General features: G+C 37.2%; 1 protein-coding gene across 3 annotated transcripts in view; it reads right to left on the bottom strand.

The window, feature by feature from the left end:
* SH3BGRL2 (SH3 domain binding glutamate rich protein like 2) overlaps window positions 1-16,259 on the bottom strand; it is a 94,434-nt gene that overhangs the window by 1,116 nt on the left and 77,059 nt on the right. Inside the window, exons 3-4 of one of the 3 annotated variants that reach the window (XM_072642665.1) lie at window positions 13,013-13,093; window positions 12,195-12,281 (exon numbers count right to left, since the gene is read on the bottom strand). The exons of 1 other annotated variant lie outside the window; for it this stretch is intronic. In XM_072642665.1, coding sequence (XP_072498766.1) covers window positions 12,210-12,281; window positions 13,013-13,093 — 153 coding nt within the window. In that variant the 3' untranslated portion in view covers window positions 12,195-12,209. Of the gene's footprint in view, window positions 1-12,194; window positions 12,282-13,012; window positions 13,094-16,259 lie in introns of those variants that run through there. One more of the 3 variants, XM_072642666.1, reaches the window with a different exon arrangement.

Here is a 16,259-nt window from a genome sequence, read left to right as displayed (position 1 = left end):
GTCATATTCTATTGAAATGCAAAACAATCTTTTTTGGTCTTCAACCCTTCATTTTTTGTCTGTGATACTGGCAGACAACTTTTCATGGCAGGAGATGTTGTCTTAGATGAAAAGATGATAAATTAATCAATAAGAATTTATTAAGTGCTTACTGTGTACCAGGAAATGTGCTTACAGGGACAAAAATGAAACATTCTCTGCCCTCAAGGAGCTGATATTCTATAAACTAATTCATGGGAGAAAACCTGAGTTTTATAACCAAAAGCAAAAGGAAAGAAAAATAAAGCAGAAGTGTAATTCAATTCAATTCAATAAGCTTGAATTTATTAAAACTCAGTAAGATAAAAATTAACCTGTCTCTAAATGGCCTAATCCCAGTTCCCAGTTCCCATTTCCTATTAATGGGTAAACAATTATTGTGCAGACAGGACCAGCCTCAGTATCATGAATAATGTCACATACTAGCTGTGTGTCCCTAACTTTTCAGTGCCTCAGGCAACTAAAGCTTCAAATTATGGATGAGTTGCTGATCTGTATCCGTAGAGGAAGTTTCTAACTCATGAAGGTCTCTATGTGAAAAGAATGAAATCACAAGTCCAGATCTAAAGAAAAAAAGTGCCAAGAACTAACTGAATACAAAGTCAAAAATAATTCAATCCACTCCCTCAAAGGGCTTAGATATCCTACTGGGAACAATAGACAAATGTTTGCTCCCATAAAATGTGCCATCCCCATGTTCCATGATATAATTCCTCTTCAGAGATTTTTTTCTTCATAGGTGTTGATGTATCTCGAGGGCCTCAGGCTATAACGGGACTTCCTATAGTATCTTACTTTATGAACCATCTGTTAATCCACGTGTTCTGGTTAATGGTATCCAAAGCCAAAGCAGGGTTTTAATGAGGGGACAAGTTTTGAAGAAAGAAGTGATTTGTTTTTATTTAAGTCTGGATGTCAAAGTCCACTGTCCTTAAATAAACAGAATTTGGGTATTTATTTTTTTTTTCCATTTCATTTGTCTTTCATTGGAAGTGTGAAGGTTTCTCTTCTATTCAGAGACCTGGAAAGTGAAAATTAGTAATTTTTGTGGCTTTAACACCTACTTACAGGGTTACACAGACTGCTATGAAGAAAGGGAGACATTTTTTAAATCACCTGGCAGGTATCCTAGCTTAATGCAATAAATACACTTCGGTACTGCTATAAAATGAATTTCCGTTAAATCTCTTTTCTATCTGGCTTTCATAAAGAATTGGAAGGTAATGTTCTCCCAGAAAAATTTTGTTAACTAAATATAGCAAAAATCTCATCTAAATCTGCAACAAACGAGATTTTTAAAAGCAAAGCTATATAGGGCATCTAGGCGATGGTGCAGCACTAGCCCTGAAGACAGGAAGATCTAAGTTGAAATCCTGCCTCAGACACTTGACAGTTACTAGCTGTGTGACCCTAGGCAAAGTCACTTAACTGCTATTGTCTCAAATAATAAAAAAAAAGAAAAGAAAAAAACAAAACACTAAAAAAAAGATGTTTTCTATAATGTATCAATAATACTAAAAATGCACTAAATAGAAAAAATACAAAATAAAAATAAAATTTAGCACCAAAAACTGCCAGACTGGATCTGTTTCACTGTATAATTACCCACTTGTACTGTTCCCACTATTACCCAACTTCAAATTACTTACTAATTCTAATTTTATATCCAAGTGAAATGTGTAACTTTTTTTGTTTTGGACTTTTCTCATAGTTTGAACTTACTGTCCCTTTTACTACATATCTAGAAAACTTTGTAATAGTTTGTAATAGTTATAGCCACAATTCCCAGCCCAGTGGTCTCCCTACTCCCATTTCTCATTGGTGAGTATTTTTCTGCAACCTCCCTTTTGAGCAAGGGCCTCTCTCTTTCATTCTTCATCCTCTGGACTTGATAGCCATTTCCCACTTTGCCCCAAGCCAATATCTGCTACCACCTGTCTTTTCAGGTCCCTGTTATATGCTGTCTCACCCATTAGAAGGGAAGGTCCTTGACAGCAGTGACTGTCTATTTTTGTTTGCATTTGAATTCACCCTGGACCTGTAAGAGAATAAATGCTTAATAAATGCTTGTTGATATGACTTGATAACACCCTCAGGTCATCGAATCCTAGAATATCAGCGTTGGAAGGGTCCTCTCTGCAATCACCCTGTCCAACCTTTGTTTGAAGCATGAATTCTCTCTACAAAATTTTCTACATGTACTTAAACAGTTTATGTCTGAAAAAAACAGGAAGGGGAACTCAGGGCACATTTTACAACAGGACAGTTCTAATTGTTAGGAAGTTTTTCCTTATGTTAGGTGAAAATATGCCTTTCTATACCTTTCATCCATTGGCCTTCCTTCCATCCTTTGTGACCACACAGAGTAAGCCTTACATTCCTTCCATGATAGCCCTCAAATACTTGGAAGACATTTATAATGTTCTTCTTTACACAACTGTTTTCTACATTCTAAGAGACAACAAAGTTCAAGTCTAATCTTTGCTTCAGATTGGAGTATGCTAGAAAAAACTAACGTCTAACAATGATCAGCATATACCAATACAATACATTGTGCCCAACCAAAAAGGTCTGCCCAACTTCATGTTCAGTTGGTTTGATTTGTTTGGTGTTACTGGCTGATAGCCTCATTATTCAATTCAACAAATATTTATCTGAGGCTTACCTGGGCACGGGCAGTAAGAGGTTAGAATGTTTTGTGCCTCTGATATATTACAAAAGTAGGAGCGTAAGACAATGCTTCTAGCTCTTGGTAAAGTGCCATCATTGTTGGGAACCAGGAGTTGACTGGGGTAACCAGAGACAAAGAGTTAAGCCAAACTCTCCAGCTGGCAAAAGCAGCAGGGACAAGAATTGGTTAAGTTTAGGCAAATACTCTTCCACAAAGTAAATTTTTGTCTTAATTTATGAAAGCTTAAATTTATAAGTGAATTTCTATTATGGAAAGAAAGCCTGTATTTGGAGGTACAAAAAACTGTACCCTTCAGAGAAGCTCTACTGTCAGCATGGTACATGAAAATCACTGGGGAAGAGGTGCTACTCTAACCACCGGCCAAGACCATTTTGAGAGATGTAAGGTCTGGCTTAGGACTCCATGGTCAAAATGGTCCAAAATATATCATAGCACTCAAGTCAGAAGGGACATCAAAAGCTATCTAGTCAACTCCCTCATTCTACAGCTGAGTAACATAATGCCTAGAGAGGTTAGATGACTGGATCATAGAAGTCAGAGCTAGAGGTCATCTCTTTCATTTTTCAGATGAGGGAACCGAGGTCCAGAGAAGTTGAGTTAAGATTATAAATCTGGAGCTCAAAGGGACCTCAGAGGTCACAACATTTCATTTCAGAGTTCAATCATTTCATTTTACAGATGAGGAGACTAAGGCCCTCAGAATGTAAATAATTTACCTAAGGTGACATGGGCACCCATTAAAGGTGGGATTTGAACCCGGGTCTTCTGAATCCAGAGCCAGTGTTCTCTCTAGAGCAAAGCACATAAATCTGTACCAAATCTCCTAGGTTTATAGTAGCAGCAACTCTCTTCTGTAAAGTGCTTTAAGATTAGGTAACAAATCATTTTCTGAACAGTATAATGTATTATATATTCAACTTTACAGATGAAGAGAATGGGGTTCAGAAAGGTTCAGTGACATGCCCATGGTCAACCAGCCACTAAGTTATCAAGGAAAAAATATCAATCCAGGTTTCTTCTGACTACAGTCAGTGCCTTTTCCACTACTACACACTGCCTTCCAAAAAATAATGGAAGGGGTATAGAAGAAATGTGAATATTGTATATTGCCCTCACACTTCAAAGAAAAGCATATGAATGTATAAAAAGTACTTTATGTCAACTCCCTTAGGCAACGTGATGAAACCTGTGGGGTCCTTGTCTGAATAAAATAAATTATATAGGATTGAAAAAAACCCCAATTATATTGAAATACAATTCTTCAGGTTTTTTGTTGTTGTTGCTTTAATTCATGGATGATCCCAGGTTAAAGACTCCTCATGCAGGAGGATGAGGGAAAGGAACAAGTATTTATTAAGCTCCTACTATGTTCTACGCACTGTGCTAAGAGCTTTACAAATATTACCTCACTGGATCCTCACAACAATCCTGGAAGGAAAGTACTTTTATTATCTTTATTTTACAGATGAGGAAGCTGGATCACACAGGTCGTTAGGGTCTGAAGCTGGATTTTAACTCTGAGAGTTCTACCTTCTGGCTCAGTGCTCTATGCACTGTACCACCGAGCTACCTCTACTAAGAGGCAGAAAGATAGTACAACAGGGGTTAATTTTCTGTGCTTTTTGCACTTTCATATATGGATACTCAAGCAGATCTCAGATTGCAAAGTGAACTGGAGATTATATTTATGTATTTAAATGTGCATACACATATATATATGTATATATAGGAATAGATATGCACACACTTATATTTGGAACATGCAAGTGAATTAGATTGCAATGTATTTGCAAAAGCACTTTCTTCTCTTCCACAGTATCCACTCATTGATCTTCAGTAACTTCCTCTCTTTCAGGACAAAATAACAACCCATCAGTCCATCATCTAAAGCCCTTCACAATCTGGCCCCATCTCCCTTTGAGCACATTTCATTCCAGTCCATGCACCAGACAAACTAGTCTAGCTGCTGTTTCTCAAGACAGCATCTCATCTCTCCTCTGCGTGTCTTTGTTGACGCTGTTCCCCAACACTGCTTCTTCTCAGCCTCTCAGCATCATTAGTGTCCTTCACCGTTCAGCTTAGTTGTCACCTCCAAGGGCATCCTCTCCTGCCCCCCCCCCCCAGTAGTTACTGCTCTCTCCCTCCTCAGATCATCCTTTTATTCATACATGTACACAGCATTCCCCGTAGTACAAAGGGCTCCAGATTTTTTTGGATCATGCACTTCAGGAAAAATTCTGAATATGCACCACTAACATATGTACATTTGTTTATATATTATATATTATATACATCTACTACTGTACTAACACATACATTGCAAAATGTACACAAAATAGAATTTTAAAAGAATGTGATAAAGAAAAAATAAACAATATTTTAGAATTTTAAAAAATCTGTTGCATAGGTGTAATGGGAGTTAAAGATCTCCCCCACCTCCTTAATAAGCCTCAAGTGTAGCCTTAAGAGAAACTTGATTAGGGGAGGCTTGTTTTGCAGAAAGGCCTACACCTTTTGTAAATTTCTAATGGGGCACTGGGTCACAAGGGTCTTGATGCCCCCCAGCTCTGAAAATTATATATATACTCTGAGGTGAGGTTTAGCTTTGGGGCTTACTCTTTGGAAGAAGGTTCTTGTGCCAGATGACACTCTGGGCAGCCATTAAGGAGAACCCTCCACCCCCACCCCCCGCCCCCGCCCCCAGCTGACCTTTAAACTCAGATGCTGGCTGCTGGTGCTTTTCTCTCTGATAACTAAGTATGTATCTAATAGTCAGACACCGGATCTGTGATGTATGAACTGCTTATGGTCAGACAGTTAGAAACCCCGTCTGTTGGTCTTTATTTCTCAGCTTGTATTTTCTTGATTTGTATATGTCATTAAAGAAGATTGTTGACCCCTCAAAAGTTGCCTTCCTTTTAGAAAAGCAGATCTAAGAAGTAAGAACCTGTGCTAGCAGGCCATCCTGACAGTGTCAGGGTGCTTGCTGCTACAATAGGGACTGGACATGGTGATTTCATTTGTGTAAGGAACTCCCAGATAAGGAAACTTCCTCTATAAATGGAGATTGGCACCTTAAACTGGCACCTTATTTGTAACTTAGAAGTCTCAGATTCTAAGGAAGAAATTTGGTTTTTATTCTTGTTTTGTTTTTCCTAATTGGGATGAGGGGAGAAAAGTTGAGGGGGAGAGAAAAAATTTCATTTTAACATGTTTACATTTATAAGAAACTTGCTGAGAGTACTGAGAGTTGAGACTTGTCCAGAATCACAGATTCAGTATATATCTGGGTGGGACTTACATTGAGATTTTTCCCAGCTCCCAGGCCAGTTCACTATCCACTACGCCATGCTGTCACTCTGCCTTGAACATAGTAGGTGGTTAATAAATGTTTACTAAATTGGATTGCTGAATTCAAGTTTTGACCTTCTTTTCTTAATGGTTTGTTTTGGATCCTACACGAAACGTAATAGAAACCAAAATGGCATCATTCTAAAACTCCATAAGCAAATATATTTGAGGGTTATTACTTTCAGACAGCTAAATTTCTCTCTATATATGAAAAGAGAAATCACCGTCACTTCTAGTTTGCATATCCTGCTGCTTTGTCTTAATTATTTTGCAACGGGCTGGATTAATGACTGATATTAAAGTTTCCAAAGCCAACTCTGTCAATTTTGTTGATTCAAGGAATCCTTCTGAACCCAGCTTCACTCAATGTATCTTCGAATTTAATACACTTATTCTAAAATACTATAATAATGATTTATTCTATTGTCCCTTTTTGTTAAAATTGCCTAGAAATTACTACTATGAAATGATTTCCAAAATGGAGACGAAAGGCAAAATTAAAAATGAATATCACTTAACATAAAAATGAACAGTTATATGGGGGAAAGATGATTGTTTTTTCTGAAGAGAAGATACACATCCTTCCAAAAAAATAATAAAGTAGGAATATAGCATTTTTTAATCCCCAAGGCCATGGTTCACTCAAAAAATAATAAATGACCCATGTTATTATCAGACCAATTTCATATGCCAGATTATTGGAAAATGTCATAAAATAGGATGGCTGACATTCCAGAGGAATCAGATATTTAACTGCCCAGAGAAACTTCTATTGGCCCAAAATAGTGTTCAACACTATGGTCGTAAATCAACACATCAATATAAATTTCCAATTTCTTCTAATTTGCTAGACAATTTTTGATAGAAATGTATCTGATAATGAATACAATATTTCATCTTTGTGTTTTCTAAGGAATTACACATTCCTTTTATCTTTGGGGAAAATGAGAACCAAGAATAATAAGTGCTTGTGTCCTTTGATGAAACTTAATGAGCAATGAGGGTCATTGGGTCCATTTACATTTACATCCTGTACATTTCTCAGAGGAAAAAGGGGTTGCTGACCTACAACCTTTGGGGCAAGTAAATACTCAAGAATTTGTGACAAAAAAGAAAACTGCAAATTCTTAGAAGAGCAATTTCTGGAGTGTTCAGAATAAGGACAGGTAAGATTCAATGGTCTCATATTTTGAAGGGAAGTCAGCTCAAGAAAGATGAAAAACTCTCAATAACTAAATTTCATATTATTGTAACTTAACCAGTGACAAAGAGGAAGAATTTCAAAAACCTTGGGAAGACTTTTATGAACTGATGCAAAATAAAATTCACAGAACCAAAGAAACAATTTATATGGTAACCACAATAATGTTAAGGAAAACGACACTTGGTCTTCTAAGAATTGTGTCAGGAGCACTTTAACTACTAAGGACAAGATTTTTTTTTCCTTTTTAGCTATGTTCAGAGCAAGAAAAAAAATCAAAGAAAGGATTGGACTTCTGCTCAAGGTGGATAGGAGAATGAAAATGGATGGTTTTGAGTAGGCTGAACTATTCAAATCTTATTTTGCTTCTATCTTTTCTTTCTTCCAAGAAGAATGATCTGAGAAGGAAAGAACAAAACTGGTAAGCAAAACAATGGAAATCCAAAATAAATGAACGTTGTTTGGTGGTATCAAACTGTCTGCAATAAGTTCAAATCATCCTGGATAAAGTACATCCTAAATTACTGAGCTGCCAAGAGTGGTTTTTGAAACTAAAGAATGGGAGAGATGCCATAAGTCTAGAGAAGGGCAATTATCTTTTTTTTTTTTTTTTAAGGAGAGGGGAAACAGTGGACATGCAAACTATAAACCAGTAAGTCTGATCTTTATTCCCTGAAAAATTCCATAGTACATAATTAAGAAGATGGTTTGTGAGCACTAAGGAAGAGAAGCAGTAATCATTTAAAGGAACATGGCTTCATCAAGAACAGGTTATGCTAGACTAACTTCATCTCCCTTTTTGACAAAGTAGGTAAGAGAACACCAGCAGATCAGAAATCAAAAATATCAGTAGACCTGAGAAATGCAAGAGACAGAATTTCCCCAGATTTATCAGAGCATTTAACAGTCTCAGATTTGAATCTAGTGGACAAGATGGAGCGACACAGACTAGGCAAAAAGGGGGAGGGGGCTCCTTTTGAGACTGCCTGAAAAATCTCCCTTCCCTTTCTCCAGACTCTTGTTGGATTCTCCTCCTGTCCTGACTTTGAGAAAACAAGATAACTCAAAAGATGGAAGAGATATATCAAATAAAGTTTGGTCCAAAGAGTCTGTGACAAGGCAGAACAATAAAGCTAATCTAATTAATAAGATGAAATTAAATAAGAATAAATGAAAAATTTGAACTTAGGTTCAAAATATCAACTTTACAAGCACAAGACAGAGGAGATGTAGTTAGGAAACAGTCCCTGTGAAAAAGATCTGGGAGTCAAAGTAGAACACAAGCTCATTACTAATCAACAATGTGGCATGGTAGTAAAAAAAAAAAAAAAATCCAATGTTTTCCTAGACAGCATTCAGAGAGCCTTAGTGTGGTAAGAGAACATAAATAAGGTAATGATTGTCCATACTCTGCCCTGCCCAGGTTCATCACTTCGGGGCAGTACATTTTTAAGAAGATATAAACATAATAGAATACATTCCAAAAACAAAGTGACCAGGATAGTGAAATGGCTTGACTTCATGCCATGTAAGGACAGAAGGAATGAGGGATATTCAGCTCGAAAAAGATAACAATTGGTGAGGGAAGGGGTGGGAATGTGTTAGCTGTCTAAGTATCAAAAAGGTTGAAATGTCAAAGAGGGATTATACTTATTCTGTTTGGCTCTCACAATTCATTATCTCTCTCTTCTTCATTTTTAATCTTTCCTTATCTACTGGTTCCTTCCCTGGTACCTACAAACATGCCTTCATATCCTTCATGATTTAAAAAAAAAAACAATAAAACTCTGACTTGCACCTAATGTCCCCTCAAGCTACTGTCTTGTTTATTTCTCCTCCCTTTCAAAGTCAAAGTCCTGTAAAAAAGTTTTCTTCTCTTGTTACCTCTACTTATTCTCCTTTCATCCACTTCTCAACCCTTTACAATCTGGCTTCCAATCTCATCACTCAACAGAAATAGGCCTGTCTGAGATTATCTTTAAATTGCCAAGTCTGATGGCCTTTTCTCAACTTTCATCCTATTTGATCTTTCTGATGTCTCTGATTGCTATTAGCCACTCTTTTCTGGAAACTCTCCTGTCTGGGTTTTCCTGACAGTGTTCTCTTGGTTTTTGTCCTATACAACATCAACTGCTGAGTCTTCCTTTGAGAATCTTCATGTGTATCATGTTCCCCAATGTGAGAATACTGCAAGGCTGTCTCAATATACTCTCTTTAATGACCTCATTAGTTCCTATGGATTTAATAATCACTACAAATGCAGATAACTCTCAGATCTCTATGTCTAACCCTGATGGCTCCTGAGCCCCAGTACTGTACTATGAACTATCTCTGAGACACTTCAAACTGGATGTCCTGCAGGCATCTCAAACTCAACATGTCCAAAACAGAACACATTATCTTTCCTCCTCAACTCCTTCTGAAGTTCCTTGTTTCTGCTAAGACACAACTATCTTTTAGTAACCCATCCTTGGAGACATCTTGGACTCTCACTCACCCCACAAATCCACTAAGTTGCCAGATCTTATTGATTTTACCTCTACTTTTCTTGTACTCTCTCTACTCAAAGGACCATCACCCTACCATAGGCTTACATCATCTCTTACCAGAACTACTTCAGTGACCTCTTAATAGGCATCCTGGACTCACATATTTCCCCTCTCTACCCTACACTGCACATAGCTACCAAAGTGATTTTTCTTAATGCACAGATCTGACCAAGTTATTCTCCTGCTCAACGAACTCCAATGGCTTCCATTACCTTTAGAATCAAATACCAACTCATATGCTTGGCATTTCAAGCCCCATCTGGCTTCAGTGTAACTTGAGTTTTTTTTAATACATTATTCTCCTTCAAGTACTTTTTGGTCCTACAAACTAGCCCACTTGCTAGGGTCCCTTACTGAAGGTCTTTAAGCATAGACTGAATGATCGCTTGTTAGTGATACAGTAGAAATGATTTGGTCAAATACAGGGTTATGTTAGATAATCACTGAGGTACTTTCCAGTTTTTATGATCCTACAACACATATTTTTAGTTCTTTGAAGATAAATTTGCATTCTTAAGATCCTTTTGTGAGAAATTTTAGATAGATACTAGAATTTTAAAAAACATGCAATTGTTCTATATTAAGAATACTTCCAAGAGCCTTTAAAATGTGTATGTGTGGGCTTTGTTTTTGCTTAACACATGTTAAGCAGGGAAAACACCCACAACCATATGGAGGCTCCAATGATAAAAAACAAAACACCATTTTACACCAGAAGTATACTGATGGGGCCTATTTTTAACTTGTGTTCTTTGTTTTTGGAGACTGGGTCTGCTTACCTCACTCAGGCTAAAAGGATGCTGGTTATTAAAGGACCCAGCTCCATTGCTGATTGGCACAGAAGCTTTAACTTGCTTTGTTATTCTGACCTTGACTAGTCCAACCCTGGTTAGCCAGTCTGGTAGACCTTTGGTCTCCAGGGGCTCACTATATTAGAAGTAGGTATAGTGCAGACACCTGATTGGCATTAGCCCTATTGCAGCTCAGAACTCCCAAACTAAAGCCATTTACCTGCCTTAGCCTCCTCAGAAGTAGCAACTACAGTCAGCTTACTGTTGATTGAGCCCTTCCCTTCTCTTACAAGGTTTGCAGAAAATAATGAAATCCTGGAGAACTTTAGAAGAAACTATCTCACCCAAAATATAAACATTCTACGTAGTTTGCATTTATTTTCATTCGCTGGATAAAACTGGAAACCTTGAAATCAAGGCTCAAAATTAAAACATGTTCAGATTTATCCATATGCATCTTCTCTCATCACTTTATTTTTCACTATGATATATGGAAGATAAGTAATGAAAATAAGAGGTGATATTCAAAACTGCTTAGGTTTGTTATTTGTTAGTGGGTGGAAAAATGTAAAATACAAATTAGCTATGTTTCCTTCCAGTATTCTTCTAGGAGACAGTTTGGAAGGAGAAAAATCTAAAAACTGAGTAACTTTCTCATTACCCTAGTCTCCTGATACCATGAATAATGAAGAACTACTGGTATCTAACATTAAAAAAACTCCAACAATTTAAAGTCTGTTGATTGCCTATTACTTTTAAGAATACATAAAACCAAAGTAAGACTTTTCCTTTAGCCAGAAATGGTTTCTTCTCCAAGTATTTGTTGTTTTAATATGACATTTCCAGAATCTGCTGACATTAAATCAAGGGATCATTGGATGTGGAGAAGAAGAGGCATTAAAGGTCATCTGTACCAACCACCTCATTTTACAAATAAGAAAATTAAGGCATACAGAGATTTAAAAACTTATCCAAAGTCATGTAAATAATGATGATCAAAATTTATATTGTATTGTACTATATTACACATCTCACCACGTTTGAACCTCATTACAATTCTCTGAGGCAAGTACTACAGGAATTACTATCCCTATTTTACAGATGAGGAAACTGAAGGTCAGGGAAGTCAAATGACTTATTCATGTTGATATAACTAACAAATGCCAGAGCTAGGATTTAAACCCAGGTCTTCTTGACTCCTCACCCAACACTCTATTCACCATACCATTCTGACCCTCTTACAAGTTGTAAGTAATAAAACCAGGATTCAAATCCAGGTTCTTTGACTCTGGATCCTGTGCTCTCAAACTAACACTGGAATAGAAATCTCTTTTACTAGGATTAATGAAAGCAGTCTTTCCTAATTGGGGCTCATGTCTGCCAAATTCCAAATATTAAAAAGTTTAATTTGCAAGTAGTCCCAAGTATATGAAAAGGTTGCAATAATGCTAATTATTTCTGGATCTAGACAACAAAAAGGAAAACCAGGTCTAGAGCCTCCTCATTCTGCACAAAGACTACAAAAGGAGATGATGTTAACATCAAGTGACTTCACTATCACATTGAACAGATAAAGACTGACAACATTATATCAGTACTGACCATATCCTGTCACAAGTCATTCCCCTGCTCTCTTGTTGGGCACTGTTCAGACACAACTAGACATTAAAAAAAATCAAATTTTACTCAATTTCCAATTTAACAAACATTTAGGTGCCAGGCACTGCGAATACAAAAGAAATAAGACTCAGTCCTCATCCTCAAAGAGCTCATAGGCTGAGATGGGTTTCTATTTCCTAATCCTGATAAATAAAGTGGAATTCCAATCATAAAAGTTAAGAAGAGCTTTTGGTTTGAATGGTCAAGGACATGGTTTGTTGCTGCAAAAGACTGATTCCCCCTGTCTTGCCTAGACTTCTGCAGCAGCAATTTACTGACTTGCCCCCACTGCTGATTAGTTCAAAAGCTTTTTTTACCTATTGTTTTCGACCTGGTTGAGGTGTTCCCTCTCTCCATTCCTGAAGGCTGATCATATTGGACATCCAATTAATTTCAACCCTACTGAAATTCAGAACTTCTTAAATTTTCTAACAGAACTAACCAAAAATGGAAAGGACAGTCCTCTAGAGAGAGAAAATTCCTATTACTGAAGGTCTTCCATCAGATGATCACTTGTTAGAGATGGTGTTGACAGGAATGCTTTCTGGGTAGGGTTACACCAGATAATTCCTGAGTGCCCATTCATGATCTGTTCTGAATGTATTTCTTATTAGGGTAATCAGCTGAGAAAATGGAAACTGAAATATAGGATATCATCAATGAGTCCACAGCCTTAATCTGGATTTTAGGAGAATAATTCCAAAAAAGGATTAAGAAAGTCCTTATTTACCTTTGATGGCAATCTTGCTTTCAGGCCTAAGAATGAAAAGACTGTGTTGCTTTCCTTTGATTCAAAAAAGCTGTCATAATCCTAAAAAAGGGGAGGGGGGAAGAGAAGAAAAGACACACAATCAAACAGTATCTTTGATGTCTTAGACACATAATCCCTTAATGCCTATATAAATACAAACAAAATATATCTGTATCTACTTTTAGGAAAAGTCTTGAATATTTGCTGCTTTTACTCGACATCCCTTTTAAATCCTCCCTTCTCTTCTCATGACAATGTAAAATCTAGAGCCACATAAATAAAATTTGGGAAACTGCCACAATAATTCATTCATTTCCCCCTACATTAATTAAGATTCAAATTTTTCATCTATAACTACAGAAGGATACAATCAAAACTCTTTCAGTATTAAGCTGATAAGAAATTTAAAATTTCACAATTTGGGAAAAATAGAAAACAAGAATGAATCATTTTCTAAAAAAGAGGTTCTTAAACCTTTCTTTGTGGTATAGACACCTTTGGAAGTCTAATGACAACTCAGAATAATGTTTTTAAATGCATAAAATAATAAGATCACAAAGGAAACCAATTATACTGAAATAGTTATTAATTTTTTAAAAAATTTATGGACCCCAAATTCAGAATTACCCCTTGCTCTTTCTAAGCGCTAAAGCCTCGAAGATTTTCCTGGAATGATATCTGTACCTTCTTCTGATATGCCACCCCAAATACAACAGGGCAAATGCAGAAAACAGGGCCTCAGATGATGCCCTGGGTGATTTAATCCATTCCAGCTTTGGAACACTAGCCCTGAGGCTCATACTGTCATGACTGGTGAGTGCACAGAGCACAAGCTCCCATGGTTGGCTAGACACAGAACGTCCCAGTCCTGCCTTCACATTCCACCTTGCACATTGTCTTGACATGTTACCCTGAAGCCCCTTTCCAACTCTTTCTCTGAAAACTCTAATTATACCAATACTGCCATCTGTATTAGAAAGAGTAAGTTGATCAACTCTTTTATGACTCACTCAGTTCCTGTGACTTCCCAAATCAAAATACTCTTCCCTGGGAACCACTCCCCTAATTTGCGTTGTTTCCCCAATTAGCATGTTTGCTCTTTGAGGGATTGCAGGGATTATTTTTGCTTTTGTATTGGTATCCCTTGTACTGGCACACTAATAAAGTCTTTTTCATTTATTTAATTTCATTCACTTTCAACTCTTTCTGAGAATCAGTTTAAAAATGGATTTGGATTCTCCAGTCTGAGACTTGATTTCCTCCTTTGATAAAGTAGAAATTATATACATATATTAATACCTCACAAGACTGTAAAAAGGAAAACATATTGTAATATTAAAATGCTATAATAATGTGAGTTATTTATTAAACAGGAAAGCTATAGTTTTCAAAAGGTAACTAAGGAACCATTTCTCTCTTGTTGGATTCAGAGGATCACAAAATCTTCACACCAGTGTTGGAAGGAGACCCAGAGATCATCTAGTAAAATCTTTTCATTTTACAGATTCAGAAAACTGAGACTCAGATAGAACAAGTAATTTGCACAAGGTCACATGGCTTGGAAGTGGCAGAGTTGGAGTGCAGCTTCATTCAGGTCTATCATCCTAAGTACAGGATGCCTTCAGGTGTACTACACTACCTCTCATTTACAGGAAGAGCCATCAAAGAACTCAGAATAAATGAGTCAACATATGAAAAGCATTTCTGAAAACCTGAAGGCAATGTCAGCTGCTATTGACGCGCCCTCCAGCATTATCCTTCCATCTACTCTGTATGAATCTTGTTTGTACCTATTTACATACATGTTGTCTCCTCCACTAGAATGCAAGCTTCTTGTCTTTAGATCCGCAGCACCTAACACAGTGCCTGACACATGGCAGGATCTTAATAAATGCTTGTTGATTGACTGGTTCATCATCATCATCGATTGTCATCATCATCAGTTCATATATTTAATTTTTAAAAAATTCCTAGCCTGGGTTTAAACTTTTCAGCTTTAAACGTTTTGTGTTGATACAAAGCAGCTTATTCTTTTTTTCTAAAAGACCTGAAGGGCATCTAGAATGTAGCATGGCTTTTCTGTGGACTATTCACAGGAAAACATGGGACAATATTTACACAAGATGAGAAGGCATGAAGGAGCGGTGATCTGCAATGGTGATAAATCAAAGAATCAAAATGAAGTGTCCTATACAACCAGGCCAAGCTTCTTCAAGGATACTCTTACCATCCTGACTCATGAAAAGACCACAAAAGAGGGACATCTGTTCAGGAACTGCCCGAGTTCCACAGAGAACTTACAAGTTCTCTTGTTTTTTTTCACATCATACAGATTAGACGGTGACTTGGACTATGTTGCCGATGCAAAAATGTTTAAAGGAGAGACTGCCATGTTCCAAATTGTAAATTCTGAGATGCCTACTATAGCATTCTTTGTTACTGCTTCATTGTGTATGCCTAAAACACATTCTCTATTTCCATATTTCAGGGGCCTGTTATTATATCACCCAAAGCGTCCTTCATTGCTACAGATCACAAACCTTCATGGACATTCTCTGTGGGTTGCTGTGACTGAAAAATTTACTGTGTGATTGAAGAACAACCAGGACAAAGAGACGGGAGATGAAGTGACATGACTGAAGGAGAGAGAGAAGGCCAGTTCTGCTGGATCATAGCATGTGGGACAGAGAGTAATGCCCAATGAAGCAGGAAGAAGAGCCTGGGATTATAACCATGACAACTCTTATTTGTTACTAGGATCAGTTACAAATTCAACTGCAATAGAGGGCACTGTCTTTTACAAGCTCACCTGTAGATGAAAAGGACTCCAAGAATAAAGGAGAACAGACACGGGAAAGGCAATCATACACAAAGTTAGAAAAGAAATTTTGCCTGTATATTCAGCTCTTCCTTACGTATTCTCTTCTCAGAGACTTCAGAACTGATGTCTTTGCTGGAAGGAACTCCCAGTGAGGGAGTCCATCCACCTACGAAGCCTTCTCTGCAATTTATATATTATTGTCTTGTGGAGTTGCCTCAAGCACTGAGAGCTTCAGTCACCTGTCCAGGGTCACACAGGCAGTATACATTAGAGGCAAGGCTTGGACCCAGATCTCTCTGGTTCCAAGGATGGTTATTTATATGTTTTGTCATACTGCCTCTCATGAAAAAGAAAGAGTAAATGTAAAAGACTACCAACGTCAATGGCCATCGGGAACAGAAAACA

Source organism: Notamacropus eugenii, chromosome 2, assembly GCF_028372415.1.
Source record: "Notamacropus eugenii isolate mMacEug1 chromosome 2, mMacEug1.pri_v2, whole genome shotgun sequence".
NCBI classification, from domain to species: Eukaryota; Metazoa; Chordata; class Mammalia; order Diprotodontia; family Macropodidae; genus Notamacropus; species Notamacropus eugenii.
This window is presented reverse-complemented; position numbering and strand designations above follow the sequence as displayed.